General features: G+C 39.7%; 2 protein-coding genes across 2 annotated transcripts; both read left to right on the forward strand.

Moving 5' to 3' along the window:
- Positions 1–472: 472 nt before the first annotated feature.
- On the forward strand, positions 473–5,561 carry LOC138626406 (GTP-binding protein Rheb-like). Its single transcript, XM_069708039.1, has 8 exons — positions 473–895; positions 2,082–2,153; positions 2,253–2,320; positions 2,525–2,607; positions 3,013–3,069; positions 3,194–3,241; positions 3,685–3,766; positions 3,864–5,561. Exons 1-8 carry the CDS (start codon positions 844–846, stop codon positions 3,954–3,956), a joined length of 555 nt encoding a protein of 184 aa, XP_069564140.1. The 5' UTR covers positions 473–843; the 3' UTR covers positions 3,957–5,561.
- Positions 5,562–7,783: 2,222 nt separating this feature from the next.
- prkag1 (protein kinase, AMP-activated, gamma 1 non-catalytic subunit) lies at positions 7,784–16,333 on the forward strand. The gene is made up of 13 exons (XM_069708054.1): positions 7,784–7,883; positions 10,661–10,712; positions 10,797–10,897; positions 10,990–11,071; positions 11,157–11,215; positions 11,310–11,355; positions 11,435–11,489; positions 12,224–12,350; positions 12,544–12,709; positions 12,807–12,844; positions 12,977–13,123; positions 13,450–13,549; positions 14,399–16,333. The coding sequence occupies exons 1-13, from the start codon at positions 7,875–7,877 to the stop codon at positions 14,407–14,409; spliced, it is 993 nt and encodes a 330-aa protein (XP_069564155.1). The 5' UTR covers positions 7,784–7,874; the 3' UTR covers positions 14,410–16,333.
- The last annotated feature ends 694 nt before the right edge of the window (positions 16,334–17,027 follow it).

The raw sequence follows: 17,027 nt of genomic DNA on the forward strand, positions 1-17,027 counted from the left end.
TGCCACTAACTTTGTGGCAGCTTGTGGGTTTGCTTAACTTTTCTTCTCCATTTGCTTTGGAGTGAGAGTTCATTTTTAAGTGCTTTCCACACTGCAGATGATTTAGCAAATCGAAATTTATGTATATAATATTTGTTTAGGATTATTATGTTGTTAACAATAAATTAAATGTGTTTGTCCTTCAAAGTTAATCCTGGTCGTGTTCATTCAAAGGAGGAGAAATCTCCATTCATGGAGGTCTGAGAAGTGACGTCACGTGCATACTGAAGCGGTGTGAAACCTCCACGTGTTGATTTGAAGGCGTTGAAATGTTTCCCGTCATTGAGGCCCAGAGGTCAGTCTGGAAACGTCGGAAAGGGACGGCGGTCCGTCCAGAGTGACTTCTGCTGCACGAACCGGCTGGCCGCGCGGCCGCGCGCCTCCGTACGAACCGGCTGGCCGCGCGGCCGCGCGCCTCTGACGTCACGCCTGGTTTTACGACGCTTACACAATGGCAGTTTCCGTCAGTTTGACTTGTGGCTCGCGACCGCGTTGAACGAGCGTTTTTTTTTTTTTTTTCGTTTACAGCTTCGGTCGAAACGACAATTTAATTATTTCAAATCGTCCTTCGAAATTGACGGCTGAGACGGACGGAGAAAGACACGCGTCCGTGTCTTCGGACCAGAACCGCCTGAAGCCCCGCGGTCCGGGCTCGAGGCCCAGCGCAGCGCTCGAGCGGCGGCTCCGGAAAGTTTGTTGTTGTCACGTGACGTGAGACGAATGTGGCGATAAAAGTTTGTTTCGGCAGTAAAACTCGGTGGCGTACGACATCTTCGAAACAGTTTGAATCCAGTTTTCACCGCAATGCCTCAACCAAAGTACCGAAAGATCGCCGTTATTGGTTACCGGTCTGTAGGTGAGTACAGGTCGAGCTCGGGCACTGCTAATGTTGGTTAGCTCGCTGGCTAGCAGGCTAACGTCCTGGCTTTGTTTTCCTGCTGAGCGCGTCAACACGGACGCTAGCTCACCTTTTGTTCACGCTTCTTTGTGTTACATGTGTTTGCTGCGCAGTCGATAACTAAACCAAACCAAACTCAGCCTTATTTTGCTGTGTTGTTGCAGCCATATGGTACCAGATGCAACGTGATAAGTGAAAATAAAGTTTTCAGTGAGCTCTTGGTAAAGCCCCCCCCCCCCCCCCCCCAAACAAAAGAAAGGTGGCTCGAAACTTTTAGTGTCCAAAGATAAAAGTAAACACGCCAGCAATGTGGCACCAGAATTTGTGACCCACCAATTCGGTTCCCTGTTATCTAGTGAGACTGTTCCCTTCAAAATACACTCTTCATGACATCAGAAGACATATTCACTCTTTCCACATGTCCTCACTGGAAGTATCGACGCTTTTAGGGTTCAGGACCTGGGTGAGAAATGCGTGCATGGTTTTTAAACATAGACCAATCAGGAACACAAGCTTAATAGCACTATACCAAGTTAATTCAAATTCAAATGAATAGATACTTTAAATGCTTCCATAGGATTTGGATAAGGTGGCAGATTTTATTTACGGCTGCCTCAAGTAATTATTTTCAGTACCAATTGATCTGTCAGTAATTTTCATAATTAATCAATTAGTGGGGTCTTTAAAATGTCCTGAAACGGTGAAAGTGTGGACTAGTGTTTCCACAGCCCATCCTGCAGGATAAAATGTCTTGTTTTGTGCTGACAAACATTACACAACGAAAAGATGTTCCATTTATTTTCATGGTAGACTGAAGAAATCAGAAAATATTCAAATTTAGGAAGCTGTCAACAGTGAATTTTAGCTTTTTTTCACTTGTCAAATGACATTTAATCGATTATCAAAATAGTCAGTGATTAATATTATGGAATGGATTAATTGACTAATCATTGAGGCTCTCACATTTTAAAAGCAGGAAGGAAAATAACGGTGTAGATATATGGAGCGACAGACATTTTTATAGCTGCGGTCGCAAAGTGAATTGGTCTGTCGGGTATAACAGAATTTTACAGGTCATACGTTAATACGACAGGGACACCATCTTTGGTAACACAACCAGGTTATGTTTCTTTTCCCTGCACAGGAAAGTCTTCTCTTACAATACAGTTTGTGGAAGGACAATTCGTTGACTCCTACGACCCGACCATCGAAAACAGTAAGTGTCATCTCTTGAGTGTTTATAAGATATTACAGAAAAAAAAAACTCGGAGGCTTCGGCTTCATGTAAAAATGGTAAAACTTCTTTTCTCTCCAGCCTTTAACAAAATGGTCAGCATGAACAGTCAAGACTTCAATCTTCAGCTAGTTGATACAGCTGGACAAGTAAGTAGTTCACCTGCTGCCATCACTGACCATTAAATGTTCAATCCTAAAATGGGGGTTTTGATATTTAGACATGTATTTAGATGCTGATTTAACTTGCATTTGTCTGGATGCTGTAGTCTCATATGTCTGTTTTTTTATTATGTGTTGTATTTTTTAAAAGTCATATCCAGTGAGATTATAATGTCTTTTCTCTATTTATAGGATGAGTACTCAATTTTTCCACAATCCCACTCAATGGACATTCATGGCTACGTCCTTGTCTATTCAGTGACTTCCATGAAAAGGTGAGTGGACGGTTGTGTTCTCACTTGTGTGAATAAGGCGGCATACACAATCATAAGTCTTTGAATACTCTGTATATGACAGACTTTGCTTTGTGTTTATTTAAAATAATGTCAACTCTGGGTTTTAATAGATTCACATTTAGTCACTGAGATATATTGATAGGACATATTATGAGGTTTATTGTTCTATTTTTTTTTTTTTTTCGGTATTAGAGATGCATCAAATCACCTACGCTCCACAGTTATTTTCAAAGCTGTAGTTTTGTATTTATCCGTATTGGGTGCTTGTTTGCTCATTGCTTTAACCGAATGTTGAACTAACAACATGTCATACTAAGTTGGAGGTATGAACTGGCTGCTCTCATATTAGTACCTGCAATTACTTTGATGTCTGTCTCTATTCAGTTTTGAAGTTATCCAGGTTCTACACGACAAGCTGCTAGACATGGTTGGGAAGATTCAGTAAGTTTTTCTAGTTATTTGAATTTCAATATTTCCAAAATGTGTTCTTTTTTTTATTTTTATTTATTAATTTTTTATGATTTTGTTCATTTTTAATTAAACCGCCATTTTTATTTTTTTTCAGGGTCCCAACTGTTCTTGTAGGCAACAAAAAAGATCTCCACATGGAAAGGTAATCAAGATTACTGAACGTCTGTACGAGATAACTACATACAACCCCATTTCCAAAAAAAGTTGGGACGCTGTGTAAAATGTAAACAAAAACAGAATGCTGAGTTGCAAATCAAGTAAACTCATATTTAGTTGAAAATAAACCAAAGACAACATATCAAACGATGAAACTGAGAACTTGAAAAAAAAATAATTGTATTTGATGTCAGCAACATGTTAAAAAAAAGTTGAGAAAGGGACAACAAAAGACTGGAAAAGTTGTGTAAGGTATAAAAAAAAAAAAACAGACATGATTCTGTTGTGGAAATCTCTGCATGGGCTCAGAAACACTTCTAAAAACCGTGGTCTGTGACAAAAGCGTGTGTGTGTTAAAGAATGAAGCTGTCCTTTTTAAAAACGGCGCTTCAACTACAGTTAAAGGATCGACGTAATTTTTTTTCTCAGGGTTATCAAGCCAGAGGAGGGAAAAAAACTTGCTGATTCCTGGGGTGCTGCGTTCATGGAGTCCTCCGCCAAGGAGAATGAGGTAATGCTGGATGTCTCTCGGGGTAGTAACTGTGAGCCGGAGAGTTTTATTTCTGACCCAGATTCACACTCTGACTCCAAATATTCTTGCAACGCAGACTGCCGTGGAGGTTTTCAAGCGGATCATTTTGGAGATGGAGAAAGCCGACGGAAACGCTCCCCCGGAGGAGAAGAAGTGCGCTGTGATGTAAAAGTGTTTCCAGGACATCAGTAAGATAATTTACTGAAGACAGGAGGCACAACTTCACCAGCTTGCCAATCGTGACCTCACCGACACCTCGACGCTGCGGTGGAACTACGTTGTGATACCAGATTGATTTACATTGCAAAGCAACTGCTCAGACAGTTAAGAGTCTCCCACGACTTGTAAACCGCAGGGAGACGTTTGTAAGAGCAGAATTAATCTCTGTTTTAAACAAAGAAGCACCTACAGAGTATCATTTCTTTAAATTTTGACATGTTGTAATCTGTTGCTGGGCAGAATCTTGATTTTGAGTTTGATGTAATACTCAGAAAAGAAAATAAGATTGCTCCAAATTGATTGCATCAGTTTTCTTTCTAATGTTTGAGACATCATTGGCTTTTGTCTCCTAATTCTTTGAGTTGTTATTGTACAGTGAGAGGTGGTAAATAACCTTTCTAAGGACAGATGTATTATTTTTTCAGTGATGCAGAGTCACAGTTCACATTGCTTTAAATGTGTTAAAAGTGTCACTATTTCTCTTAAACGGTGGGTTTCCTTGAACATCCTGTAGTGAGATTTCTCATTAGAAATTAGTGATGCAGGATTTCTCATTAGAAATCTCACTGTGCTTTCACAGTTCTCATTTTAATCAACTCTTCTTCAGGTACCTTTCACCACTGAACTTTGGAGCTGCGTGTTCCAGTACGGAGGAGGAAGTTATTGTGTATTTAACAACTTACATTTGAGCCCCTCTGCTGAGCAAATAGGCCTCCATTCTTTCTAGAGTTTAATTTCTCCTCATCAATTGTAATAAAGTCTTTTTCTAATGAACAACACTCAGAGGAAATGTAGTGTAGATTGGAATAGATCTTTGCTATTTACCAGTTATGGCCTTTTTATACTACATGAGTAGAATCTTAGTAATTGGTTTGGTACTATCGGTTATCTCTTGAGTGATGCAGGATTGCGTGCCATTTAATATTCTGAGTACAATACATGCATATATGTGCATTATAATTATGAGCATTGCTGAGTTTCATTTTTTTTAAATTTACATTTTAACATTGCAGAAGACTTATTTAAGTGGCTGAAGGCCACAGTTAGACTAGACAGTTTGGAACTCATGGTTTTGAACTGATGGTTAATGCAGGTTTGATAAAACCGATCTTGCATGCAATGCAGTCAATTTAATTCACACTGTGGACTTTCAGGATCAATTTCGGACACTCGAGATCCCTAATGAAGTGTTTCATAAATCCTGTAGCCTTACAAAGACGTGACAGTCTGGATTTCCCCCCATAATCCTCCTGTTGTACCTGAAGTAACTTTTTATCAAGTGCTTTGCTGAGTAACTGATTGGTGGCTGAACAGAAGCTGGTGATGCTGTGTCTTGTGCCTTACAGTTGTTCAAACTCCCTCATCTGCTTCTTTTCATGACTCGAGGTGCTCTTAAAGGTTGTTTTTTTTGTTTTGTTTTCCCCCCTCTGTTGACTTGACACTTTGGGTGCAGGTGTTGTGCACCTGAACACCAATATTCCCTGGTGGGTCAATGTTGATTCAGAAATCTTGCTGTAAACAGTTTTGTATATAAATAAATCTGTTACTCATTTGATTTGCCTCCATGCTTGTGGTTTCATTTTGTTTTAGATAGTAAACTTCATTTTTACATAATGAGAATTTGTCTGTTTTGTTTGCAGATGTTTGTTTTTTTCTGGAGATAATTTAAAATATGGTGCTTAAAGTGGAATAGTAAATGTTTTCTTTGATGTGAATAAATTAGGATTAGAGGAAACTTATTAATGGTTTAATAAAAATTAAAAAGGGGCGTGACATTAAATTAATGTTGAAAGAATATTAAAATTGATTATAAGATCACTTGGAAACAAAAGTATTTAGATATGTAAATAGACCAAAGAGTTGGATAAACTCAAAGACTAATGTGTGTTTGTGTTTTTGATGGGTTCCCGAAAGGCAAACAAAGTTGTTTACTAGGAAAACAAGTGGTTGTTATTGTTTTTGAAGGGCGCGGGTGATGTATAATTTGTATTTTCCATAATAATTTTGTATCATGGTCTATGTTGTTTACCATTGTAGCTCGTGTATATTTATATTTTTGTATTTTTCTTTCTTGAAACCAAAGTCAATAATTGAACGGTAGCTGCAAGCAGCAAAAAGCAAGGTCGCATACACTGCCGTTCAAAAGTTTGGGGTCACTTAGAAATTTCATTGTTTTCCCTGAAAACACATGAAATGAGTTTAAATAGTAAGAAATGTCATTGACAAAGTTAGAAATCATGATTTTTAATTGAAATAATACTTGCAGACCTGTGGCGTTCTAGCTGTCAATTTGTTAAAGTAATCTGAAGAGATTTCTCCCCATGCTTCCTGAAACACCTTCCACTCGTCGGATTGGCTTGATGGGCACTTGTTGCGTACCATACGGTCAAGCAGCTCCACCAACAACTCCATAGGGCTGAGATCCGGTGACGGTGCTGGCCACTCCATGATGGACTGAATACTAGCTCTTGTCCTGTTGGAGGAGGACATTGGCTCCAATCAAGTGCTGTCCACCGGGTATGGCGTGGCGTTGCTAAATGGAGTGATAGCCTTCCTTCTTCAAGATCCCTTTCACCCTTTACAAATCTCCCACTTTACCACCACAGCAGCCCCAGACCATCACATTGCCTCCATGACAGATGGCGTCAAGCACTCCTCCAGCATCTTTTCATTTGGTCTGCGCCTCACGAATGTTCTTCTTTGTGATCCGAACACCTCAAATTTAGATCCGTTGGTCCATAACACTTTTTCCTAGTCTTCCTCTCTCCAGCGTCGGTGTTCTTTTGTCCATCGTAATCTCTTCTTTTTATTGGCCAGTCTGAGATGTGGCTTTTTCTTTGCAACTCTGCTTCAAAGGCCAACATCCCGGAGTCGCCTTTTCACTGTTGACGTTGAGACTGGTGTTTTGCGGGTACTATTTAATGAAGCTGCCAGTTGAGGACCTGTGAGGCGTCCGTTTCTCACACTAGACACTCTAATGTATTTGTCCTCCTGCTTAGTTGTGCCTCGTTGTGCCTCGTTGGGCCTCCCACTCCTCTTTCTATTCTGGTTAGAGCCAGTTTGCGCTGCTCTGTGAAGGGAGTCGTACACCAGATCTTCAGTTTCTTGGCAATTTCTCGAATGCAATAGCTTTCATATCACAGAACAAGAACAGACTGACGGGTTTCAGAAGAAAGTTCCTTGTTTCTGCCCATTTTGAGCCTGTAATGAAACCCACGACTGCCGAAGCTCCAAATACTCAACTGGTCCAAAGAAGGCCAGATTTACTGCTTCTTTAATCAGCACAACAGTTTTCAGCTGTGCCAGCGTAATTGCTCCAGGGTTTTCTGATGGTCGGTTCGTCTGCTGAAAGGATCAACTCGCATTGACAAACTCAACTTTCATTGGAAGACGACTGACGGTTTCTGAGAACGGGCCTCTGCACGCCGACTGACATATTTCATTAAAAATCAGCTGTTTCCAGCTACAGTTGTCGTTTACAACATTAACAATGTCTGCACAATATTTCTGATCAACTTGATGTTATTTTAATGGACAAAACATGCTTTTCTTTCAAAAACAAGGATTTCTGAGTGACCCCAAACTTTCTAACAGAAGTGTATATTTATATACAGACTTCAAGGCCCTTCACACCCAAAGAAAGGGTCATTTTTCATGGAGCTGGAGCTCCATGCCTGATACGTCCTCGTCGTGATATGAGGGGAAACCTATGGTCTGCTGCCGACTTCCGGCCCGTGCAGTGCGCCGGTACCACCTGTATTACGGTAACGGGACATCACGTGTCTTTTAGCGGAAGAGCTGCGCGGTTTTGAGGTCCTGCCAGTCCTACATTAACCGGGCAGCAGCAAGGCGGATCAGCTGATGGAAGATGGAGTGTGTAAGTTACCCAGCTGTTCGTGTCTAAGTTACCCAGCTGTTCGTGTCTAAGTTACCCAGCTGTTCGTGTGTAAGTTACCCAGCTGTTCGTGTGTAAGTTACCCAGCTGTTCGTGTCTAAGTTACCCAGCTGTTCGTGTGTAAGTTACCCAGCTGTTCGTGTCTAAGTTACCCAGCTGTTCGTGTGTAAGTTACCCAGCTGTTCGTGTCTAAGTTACCCAGCTGTTCGTGTCTAAGTTACCCAGCTGTTCGTGTCTAAGTTACCCAGCTGTTGTGTCTAAGTTACCCAGCTGTTCGTGTGTAAGTTACCCAGCTGTTCGTGTGTAAGTTACCCAGCTGTTCGTGTCTAAGTTACCCAGCTGTTCGTGTGTAAGTTACCCAGCTGTTCGTGTCTAAGTTACCCAGCTGTTCGTGTGTAAGTTACCCAGCTGTTCGTGTCTAAGTTACCCAGCTGTTCGTGTCTAAGTTACCCAGCTGTTCGTGTCTAAGTTACCCAGCTGTTCGTGTGTAAGTTACCCAGCTGTTCGTGTGTAAGTTACCCAGCTGTTCGTGTCTAAGTTACCCAGCTGTTCGTGTGTAAGTTACCCAGCTGTTCGTGTCTAAGTTACCCAGCTGTTCGTGTCTAAGTTACCCAGCTGTTCGTGTCTAAGTTACCCAGCTGTTCGTGTCTCGGACAGATCGGAGCTTTTCTAGAAGCTAACGATAGCAACTAGCTCCGGAGCTAACTCTTGTGCTAAGCCCGCTTTTCACAGTTACGTTAGTCCACCGTCAGGAAGGCAGGTCCGTACTGGTGGTTCCGCCCTGGTACCGGAGTGCAATTGAGAATAAAAACACGACAATATGCCAAATAATGTGTCGCCGGGTTTGACTGGACGACGGGAAGTTTACTTCACCTTAATGTCAACAGGCTGCGACGCTAGCTAACACGCTAGCTGTGCTGGAGTTTAACTGCGACAACGAGCATCTCTTATTTTAACTTTAGTTTATAGTACAGTCCTTTTATTAACTTTAGTTTATAGTACAGTCCTTTTATTAACTTTAGTTTATAGTACAGTCCTCTTATTTACTTTAGTTTATAGTACAGTCCTTTTATTTACTTTAGTTTATAGTACAGTCCTCTTATTTACTTTAGTTTATAGTACAGTCCTCTTATTTACTTTAGTTTATAGTACAGTCCTCTTATTTACTTTAGTTTATAGTACAGTCCTCTTATTTTAACTTTAGTTTATAGTACAGTCCTCTTATTTTAACTTTAGTTTATAGTACAGTCCTTTTATTTACTTTAGTTTATAGTACAGTCCTCTTATTTTAACTTTAGTTTATAGTACAGTCCTCTTATTTACTTTAGTTTATAGTACAGTCCTCTTATTTACTTTAGTTTATAGTACAGTCCTCTTATTAACTTTAGTTTATAGTACAGTCCTCTTATTTTAACTTTAGTTTATAGTACAGTCCTTTTATTTACTTTAGTTTATAGTACAGTCCTTTTATTAACTTTAGTTTATAGTACAGTCCTCTTATTAACTTTAGTTTATAGTACAGTCCTCTTATTAACTTTAGTTCATAGTACAGTCCTCTTATTAACTTTAGTTTATAGTACAGTCCTTTTATTAACTTTAGTTTATAGTACAGTCCTCTTATTTTAACTTTAGTTTATAGTACAGTCCTCTTATTTTAACTTTAGTTTATAGTACAGTCCTCTTATTTACTTTAGTTTATAGTACAGTCCTCTTATTTACTTTAGTTTATAGTACAGTCCTCTTATTTACTTTAGTTTATAGTACAGTCCTCTTATTAACTTTAGTTTATAGTACAGTCCTCTTATTTTAACTTTAGTTTATAGTACAGTCCTCTTATTTTAACTTTAGTTTATAGTACAGTCCTCTTATTAACTTTAGTTTATAGTACAGTCCTCTTATTAACTTTAGTTTATAGTACAGTCCTCTTATTTACTTTAGTTTATAGTACAGTCCTCTTATTTTAACTTTAGTTTATAGTACAGTCCTCTTATTAACTTTAGTTTATAGTACAGTCCTCTTATTTTAACTTTAGTTTATAGTACAGTCCTCTTATTTTAACTTTAGTTTATAGTACAGTCCTCTTATTTTAACTTTAGTTTATAGTACAGTCCTCTTATTAACTTTAGTTTATAGTACAGTCCTCTTATTAACTTTAGTTTATAGTACAGTCCTCTTATTTTAACTTTAGTTTATAGTACAGTCCTCTTATTTTAACTTTAGTTTATAGCACAGTCCTCTTATATTAACTCGGTTTGATGATCAACCAGCTGGTCACGTCCTTCAGAAAGTCACCTGTCCCACGAGCCTGCAGCCCAAAGCGCATCATACACGTTAAAAAGTTAAAACAAACAGAACTGGAAGGTAAACAAAATACAGATTTAAATAAAATGCACGACTTAAAATTACAATAACAAAACAACGTGTTCAAATTTTATAAATGCAATTCAGGAAAATAGAATAAACAATGTTTAAAACTTAAAAACCAAGCTGATGAACATTACTCCAAATAAAAAGCCAGATTAAAGAGACGAGTGTTTAGTTTCCTTATAGAGAATACAGAGAGTTTCCATCCTGAGTTATAAAAGACATAAAAAGAGAAGAAACCTTCATGAAAACAAGCTGTGAGTTTGTGCACTTTTCTGATGGTTTTTTCAGGATTCCTCAAATACTCTTTTTGACCCAAGCAACATATCATTCAGGCTTTTTCTATCTCCGAGGACCTCCAGACAAACTGGGTTTTAATGTCCTTTATCTTTCAGATTCCAGTAACTATTGATGATCTTGAGTGCAAAAAGGACCCAGTCGTAGAAGGTAAAGACGGCTCGATTGACGTTTATTGGATCAAACTTTGGTGAAAGCGTGTCGTCAGTAGTTTCTCTCTCTCGTCCCCCTCAGACCCGGAGCACAATGTGTACACCAGGTTTATGAAGTCCCACCGGTGTTACGACCTCGTACCCACCAGCTCCAAATTAGTCGTGTTTGATACTTCACTTCAGGTAAAGCCTTTAAATTTAAACTAAAAAAATACATGAATATATTGTCTCATTGGCTAAAATAGACTAAATGCTTTGTGTAATTTTTCTTCCAGGTGAAGAAGGCGTTTTTCGCTCTTGTTTCTAACGGGGTCCGAGCAGCGCCGCTGTGGGACAGCAAGAAGCAGTGCTTTGTTGGTGAGAAGTCACGTTCATTTTGACTCCATTTGTTGAAATAAGTTGAACATCAGACTGGTTAAATGCTTCTGTTTCTGCTCGGCAGGTATGCTGACCATCACGGACTTCATTAACATTCTCCATCGCTATTACAAATCTCCTTTGGTAAGATGAGTCGATGTAAATGAGAAATCTCAGTGGCTTATCTGTGATTCCTTTTATTAGTTCCTCAACCTGTTTTCTTTCTGTAATCCTTCAGGTTCAGATATACGAGCTGGAAGAACACAAAATTGAAACATGGAGAGGTGAGAGTGTTTTAAATGAGCGCACGGTGTCGGGTGATCCTGGAGGTGAACTAACAGCTTCTGTTCTTGGTCACTACAGAGTTGTACCTGCAGGACTCCTTCAAGCCTTTGGTTAGCATCTCTCCCAACGCAAGGTGAGCAGCAGACGTACTTACAAGCATCTTCATATGAAACTTTACACACGTGTGTGTGTGTGTGTGTGTGTGTGTGTGTGTGTGTGTGTGTGTGTGTGTGTTGGTTTATTCCCATTAGCTGTTGCACTGTATGCTAATTTATTTATCTTGGATGACTATTTTGTGGATCAGAATCTTTTTAAATAGATATAAACTGTACAGCAAGCTTTTCTTCAATTTCGTGGTGCATTGTGGGAGATTTGTTTTTAACGGCTATATATATTGTTTTATATTCAGTCCCTGCAGGATTTTGCACGTTTTTTTGTGATTGTTTTGATCCAAAATTTTAGATTTTCGTGGTGGATTGCCTCATAAGTTGTGATGTAACTTGCAGAGTTTTAAGTGAGTTTTTTGGGGGTGAAATTGCAGCAATTAGCACAAACGATTGTTGTTTTTTTAACCACTACCTGATAAAGATGAAAATTGAATACTTTTTTCTGATAATAAACATGCAGCACGTCACAGAAATATTTCAGTTGTAATCGTTTCTTATTTATTTAGAGAACCATAAAAAGAGTCTAAAGTGACGTATCTTTGCATCACAGACCGTCTGTGGCTGTAATACAGAAAACAAGGAATCTGCTGTCAGAATAAGAGCTTTACATGATGTTTACTTTGTTAGTTTTTATTCAGGTGTTCTCTCACAACATGCTGCATCTCAAATAACTTGATAAACGTCATCTTCTCTCTGACAGTTTGTACGATGCGGTTTCGTCTCTGCTGAAGAACAAGATCCACAGATTGCCCGTCATCGACCCCCTGACAGGCAACACGCTCTATATCCTAACACACAAGAGGATTCTCAAGTTCCTGAAGCTTTTTGTAAGTCTCTCCAGGCTTCTCTCCTCCCTGCTGCATTAGATACTTTAAAATCATCTGTTTTTTTTTTTTTTTAAGCCTGACTACAACACTGCAGAATCCTATAACACAGAGCGAGGACTGTTGGCTGCTGATAAGGACACAGTATGTTTTTCAATGATCCTCTTCAGCATTCAGAGATCAGTTTTGTTTTCAGATATCAGAGATGCCTAAACCGTCGTTCCTGAGGCAAACTTTAGAGGAGCTGAACATCGGGACGTTCAGAAACATAGCGGTGGTCCGTGCAGACACGCCGCTCTACACGGCGCTGGGTATTTTTGTGGAGCAGCGAGTGTCAGCGCTCCCTGTTGTGGACGACAAAGGTATGTGAGCTGCCTGAATGAGGCCTTTGTTCGTTTTGCACTGATGACCTGAGACCTCCTAAATGTTGTGTTCTTACTTGCTGTCTCTGTCTTGCAGGTCGAGTGGTGGACATATACTCCAAATTTGATGTTATAGTAAGTTAAAAGGAGTCATTTTGTACGTGTCTTCTTGACTGACGCGATCGACCTGCTGCTGTCTGTGACTGCGTGACTCTGTAGAAGAACAATACCACGTAGTAGAAACACTGAGGGTCTGTCTTTGTGCAGAACCTGGCAGCTGAGAAGACGTACAACAACCTGGACGTGACCGTGACCAAAGCCCTGCAGCACCGCTCTCAGTACTTCGAAGGAGTGCTGACCTGCAACAGGACCGAGACCCTGGAGGCCATCATCAATCGACTGGTGGAGGCCGAGGTGAGGAGTGCATCTCACTGGAACTACAGTATATATACAAGAACTCCTCGTCAAACACAACCCGAAATACAGATAAATGTATATTTTCTTAAATTTTGGGGTCGATAGAAATGCATCTTATGAGCAGAAGATGACGCACACACACACACACACACACACACACACACACACACACACACACACACACACACACACACACACACACACACACACACACACACACGACATCTAAGAGCCACATATCACTTTGGCTTTGGTAGAAATATTACTGTGCAGAGATGAGAGTGACGTCGATGTCTCCCCGTGTGTCTCCGTGTGTCCTCCAGGTGCACAGGCTGGTGGTGGTGGACGAGCAGGATGTGGTGAAGGGAATCGTCTCCCTCTCTGATATCCTGCAGGCGCTGGTGCTGACTGATGGAGATGATGGTGAGTACAGTTCTGCTGTCGTCTCGTATTGTTTTGATATAAGCAGCAACATAATACAGGAAGCATCAAAAGCATTTTAATCATTTCTATATTTGCCTGAATTTGTTTATGCTGAACTAAAATCGCTGTATTTATTCAGAATATTTCAATCGAGAGCAAAACCCTTATTCAAAATGATGCTATTTTATACACAAATAAAGCACAAAAGACAAGAAATACCAAATAGAAAAAAGAAAAGATGGTGAAAAGCAAACATCATAAAATACAACAAAATTAAAAGTAGTCTAATTTCCTGCAGAGCATAATAGATAAATGGACCTTTGTCCAATTCTGTATCCATGTATGGGATGTCTCGTGTAATATATTCCTTTGAGCGAGTACGGTATCCCATTTGTCTTAGTCTTAAAAATCATGATAAATAAAATGGTAATTTATTTATGAATAAAGTACCATTTTAAAAATTAAAAGCAAACAAGTGTTGTTCCCTTTTGAGTGTGACGTGACATTCCTACCTTCTCCTAGAGGACACAATGATGATGCACTGATAAACTGGGTTTTAAAAGTTTGTTTTTTTATCTAACCAGGTACTGTAAAGTCAGCAAAAACTTAAAGGATTTTTCATTTGGGATCGGATAAAAAGTGTAATTAGTGTTCTCACTGTGTATTAAAAGCGTAAATTAAAATTTTGATTAGCCCCCGAAAAAAAAATCAAGCTTTCAATGAGGGTACTGATGAGGAAATGACGGTGTCGTCAGCATAGTAATGAATGAAGTTGTCACAGATCTACGAACTCAGGTCATTTCTTTACACGGTGAACAGTAAGTGATGATTTCATTTTTCTGCCCACAGGAACAGCTTGAAGTTCCACAGACCTGGAAAGGCTGCACGTTTTCAAGATGAGACGAGTGCGACGGGAGAAAGAAGTGGTGCGAGATTATAGCAGAATACCAAAGTATCCTCCATCTCCTGTGACAGTCACACATCCAGACTTCTCTCTTTCTGCTGAAATACATCAAGTTCACTAAGTTTTAACCAAAAACAGCAATATATACATGTCGTAGTTCAGGTCGTTCACAAGCTCCTTTTAAATCAAGCCGAATTCTGAGAGTTGAGAAAGACGTAAAAAAAAAAAAGCACAAGAAACCTGTGAAGAGGAGCTGCAGCCTCTCGGGATAACTGAGCATTATACCCACTGCTGTGGCTGCTGGTGGGGGGAGGGGTGGGCAGCTTGTTATGATAACAGATATATTCCCATAATTAAACAAGATTAAACAAGCCTGTCTAATCCGACACATCTTCCTGAGCCTTCAGCTGTGTACAAATAAGTGATTTAATTCAGCTTACATGGTTATGTTATTCATCATTCAGTTAATTTCATTATTTAAATGCAAACATACAGAGTAGTCATTCAAGTATTTATCTCTATGTACCGCATGTGTCGTGTATATATATATATTGCACATGCAGTACATGTATATAAATCAGTCACATGACACCTTTGTGTTAAGAGTGTGCACTTATTTATCTTATCTCACAGTTCAAACACTAAAGAGTGTCAAGAGTCTGTTTGAAGATGATTTCACAAAAAGTAAACCAGGTCCAGTCTTGGTTTGAATCAGTGTAAGAAGTCTGGACTTGTTTCCCCCCATAAAACATCGTCAAAAAATGTAAGTTGTTGCAGTTAAGTCTGTGAGGAATTCAGCGGCTCCAGAGTTCAATCTGTTGAGCAGCCAGACAGCAAAGTAGCAAATCAGAAAAGCGCTTCACCCCAAACGAGTTGACACGGTAACGATTAAACACATCACAGCCTGGTAAATCTCACAGTAAACCCAGTTTTTGAATCTGGTGTCTGGTGAGACACGGGACCAGAGACTTTCGTTAGCACAGCCCGCTAACTTCTTGTTTAGCGCTATGCTAATTTTACTGGAGATTAAAAAATAATTCAATTGTGCTTCTAGACTTTCCAAATATTATCAGACTGAATGGATCAAAATCTGACCGTGAAATCGGTCGTTTTCGTTCACTGTTTTACAGCCTCAATGGTAGCAAATGATTTGGGGGCGGAGCTTATGACTAAAGCACATGTCAGCAATGTTTTTGTAATTACTCTCACTGACAGAAGGGGGAGACAGAAGCTCCGCACTGCAGGTGAAACGCTCCCACGGCAACCTTACGGCTGAAGTTTAAAGCAGCGTTGATGAATTTGTTGTAAGAAACGACCATTAGGTCTGTAGTTTTCAGTTTGAAGGCCCGACTCTGGATATTTATGAGCTTTGGCATTTCGTGTGTCGTCACGTTACTGCAGGCGTCATATGGATTAGTCATCATACGTAAGAAACACATTATTATTTTTGACCTGTTTCGTTACCCACTCGTTGGGTTTTTGGCATTAGTCGTGTTAAAGGGACTTCCTTGTTGCTTCAGTGATGCAAAATGTCTTTGTGGGAAAATGGAAAATCACACAAAAGTAATGGTCAAATGAACAATTTATCTGTTATTGATGATCTGATTTATGTTATTGGTGTGTTACAGTCAGTGATGATGTCAGGACATATTATAGAGTTTATTCACAGTTTCTGTGGGGACTTGATGAAAATCAATACATGCCAGCAATTTCTTTCCTTTTTCTAAAGAGAATAACAAGGAACGTGTCACACTTACTGTTCTGGTATATATGAAATGGAACCTGTACGACAGGTGGTGAATGCACAGTTTTTGTACTAATCTGCATTGAGATTATAATTTAAAGGATGAGCAATAAAGGTTCTTCAAGAGTGTTTTAAATGGCATTAATTATTAATGTTGTGAATCCTGTGACTTTCATTAATAGTTATTAAACCTTCATTAAGTGATGTCTTGGTCAGTTAGAAGCAGCCAAATAGACTCTTATTATTGGACGTACACCTCGGGGTAAATTTGAACTCGTCACGTGACTCTCAGGTGACATGAGCACTTGTTAGCAAACTCGCCTTTTAGCGTTGTTTTGGTCTCTACCAACTCCTGACATTCACGTCCGGCTTATTAGCTCCACTGTGTTTACCAGCTGGTTTCTTTCTGCCTGTGGTTTTTGCCCTTATTCAGCTGTCTGTAGCAGCAAACAACAACACGATGAACAAAGGACCGAAACAACGAGCTGAACCACAAGAAAACGTTCAACTAGTTTGACAGGAACTGCAGGGGGCTCTATCGGCAGAAATTAAATATATTTCTAATTATGTTTTAATTCTTGCGTAAAACTAAGAATCATTGTGTTTTCATCACGTTAGAATGAGCACTTCCTGTCTACACAGGAAGCGGGACCTCTTCCGTGGAGGCCGCCATGTTTCTACGGCAGCCCAGGAAGGACAAAGCAAACACTCTGGCTAGAGACGGTCTTTTTTTGTTGCTCATTTTGAAGCAGAGGTAGATTTTCCTCCATGTTTAGAGAGTGAAGATGAAGCTAAACGGGTTTAATTTGGGTGCAATCTGCAACGTCACC

The sequence above is a fragment of the Brachyistius frenatus genome, unplaced genomic scaffold (genome assembly GCF_029030835.1).
Source record: "Brachyistius frenatus isolate BFR_SWC_R1_liver_20210118 unplaced genomic scaffold, ASM2903083v1 Contig_4, whole genome shotgun sequence".
Taxonomy (NCBI): Eukaryota; Metazoa; Chordata; class Actinopteri; family Embiotocidae; genus Brachyistius; species Brachyistius frenatus.

Coding starts and splice junctions, on each gene's coding strand:
- LOC138626406 (XM_069708039.1), top strand. CDS start 844: ATGCCTCAACCAAAGTACCGAAAGATCGCCGTTATTGGTTACCGGTCT. Junction 2,608..3,012: donor TCAGTGACTTCCATGAAAAG/GTGAGTGGACGG, acceptor GTCTCTATTCAG/TTTTGAAGTTATCCAGGTTC. Junction 3,242..3,684: donor AAAGATCTCCACATGGAAAG/GTAATCAAGATT, acceptor TTTTTTTCTCAG/GGTTATCAAGCCAGAGGAGG.
- prkag1 (XM_069708054.1), top strand. Junction 11,072..11,156: donor CAAGAAGCAGTGCTTTGTTG/GTGAGAAGTCAC, acceptor TCTGCTCGGCAG/GTATGCTGACCATCACGGAC. Junction 11,356..11,434: donor CAAAATTGAAACATGGAGAG/GTGAGAGTGTTT, acceptor TGGTCACTACAG/AGTTGTACCTGCAGGACTCC.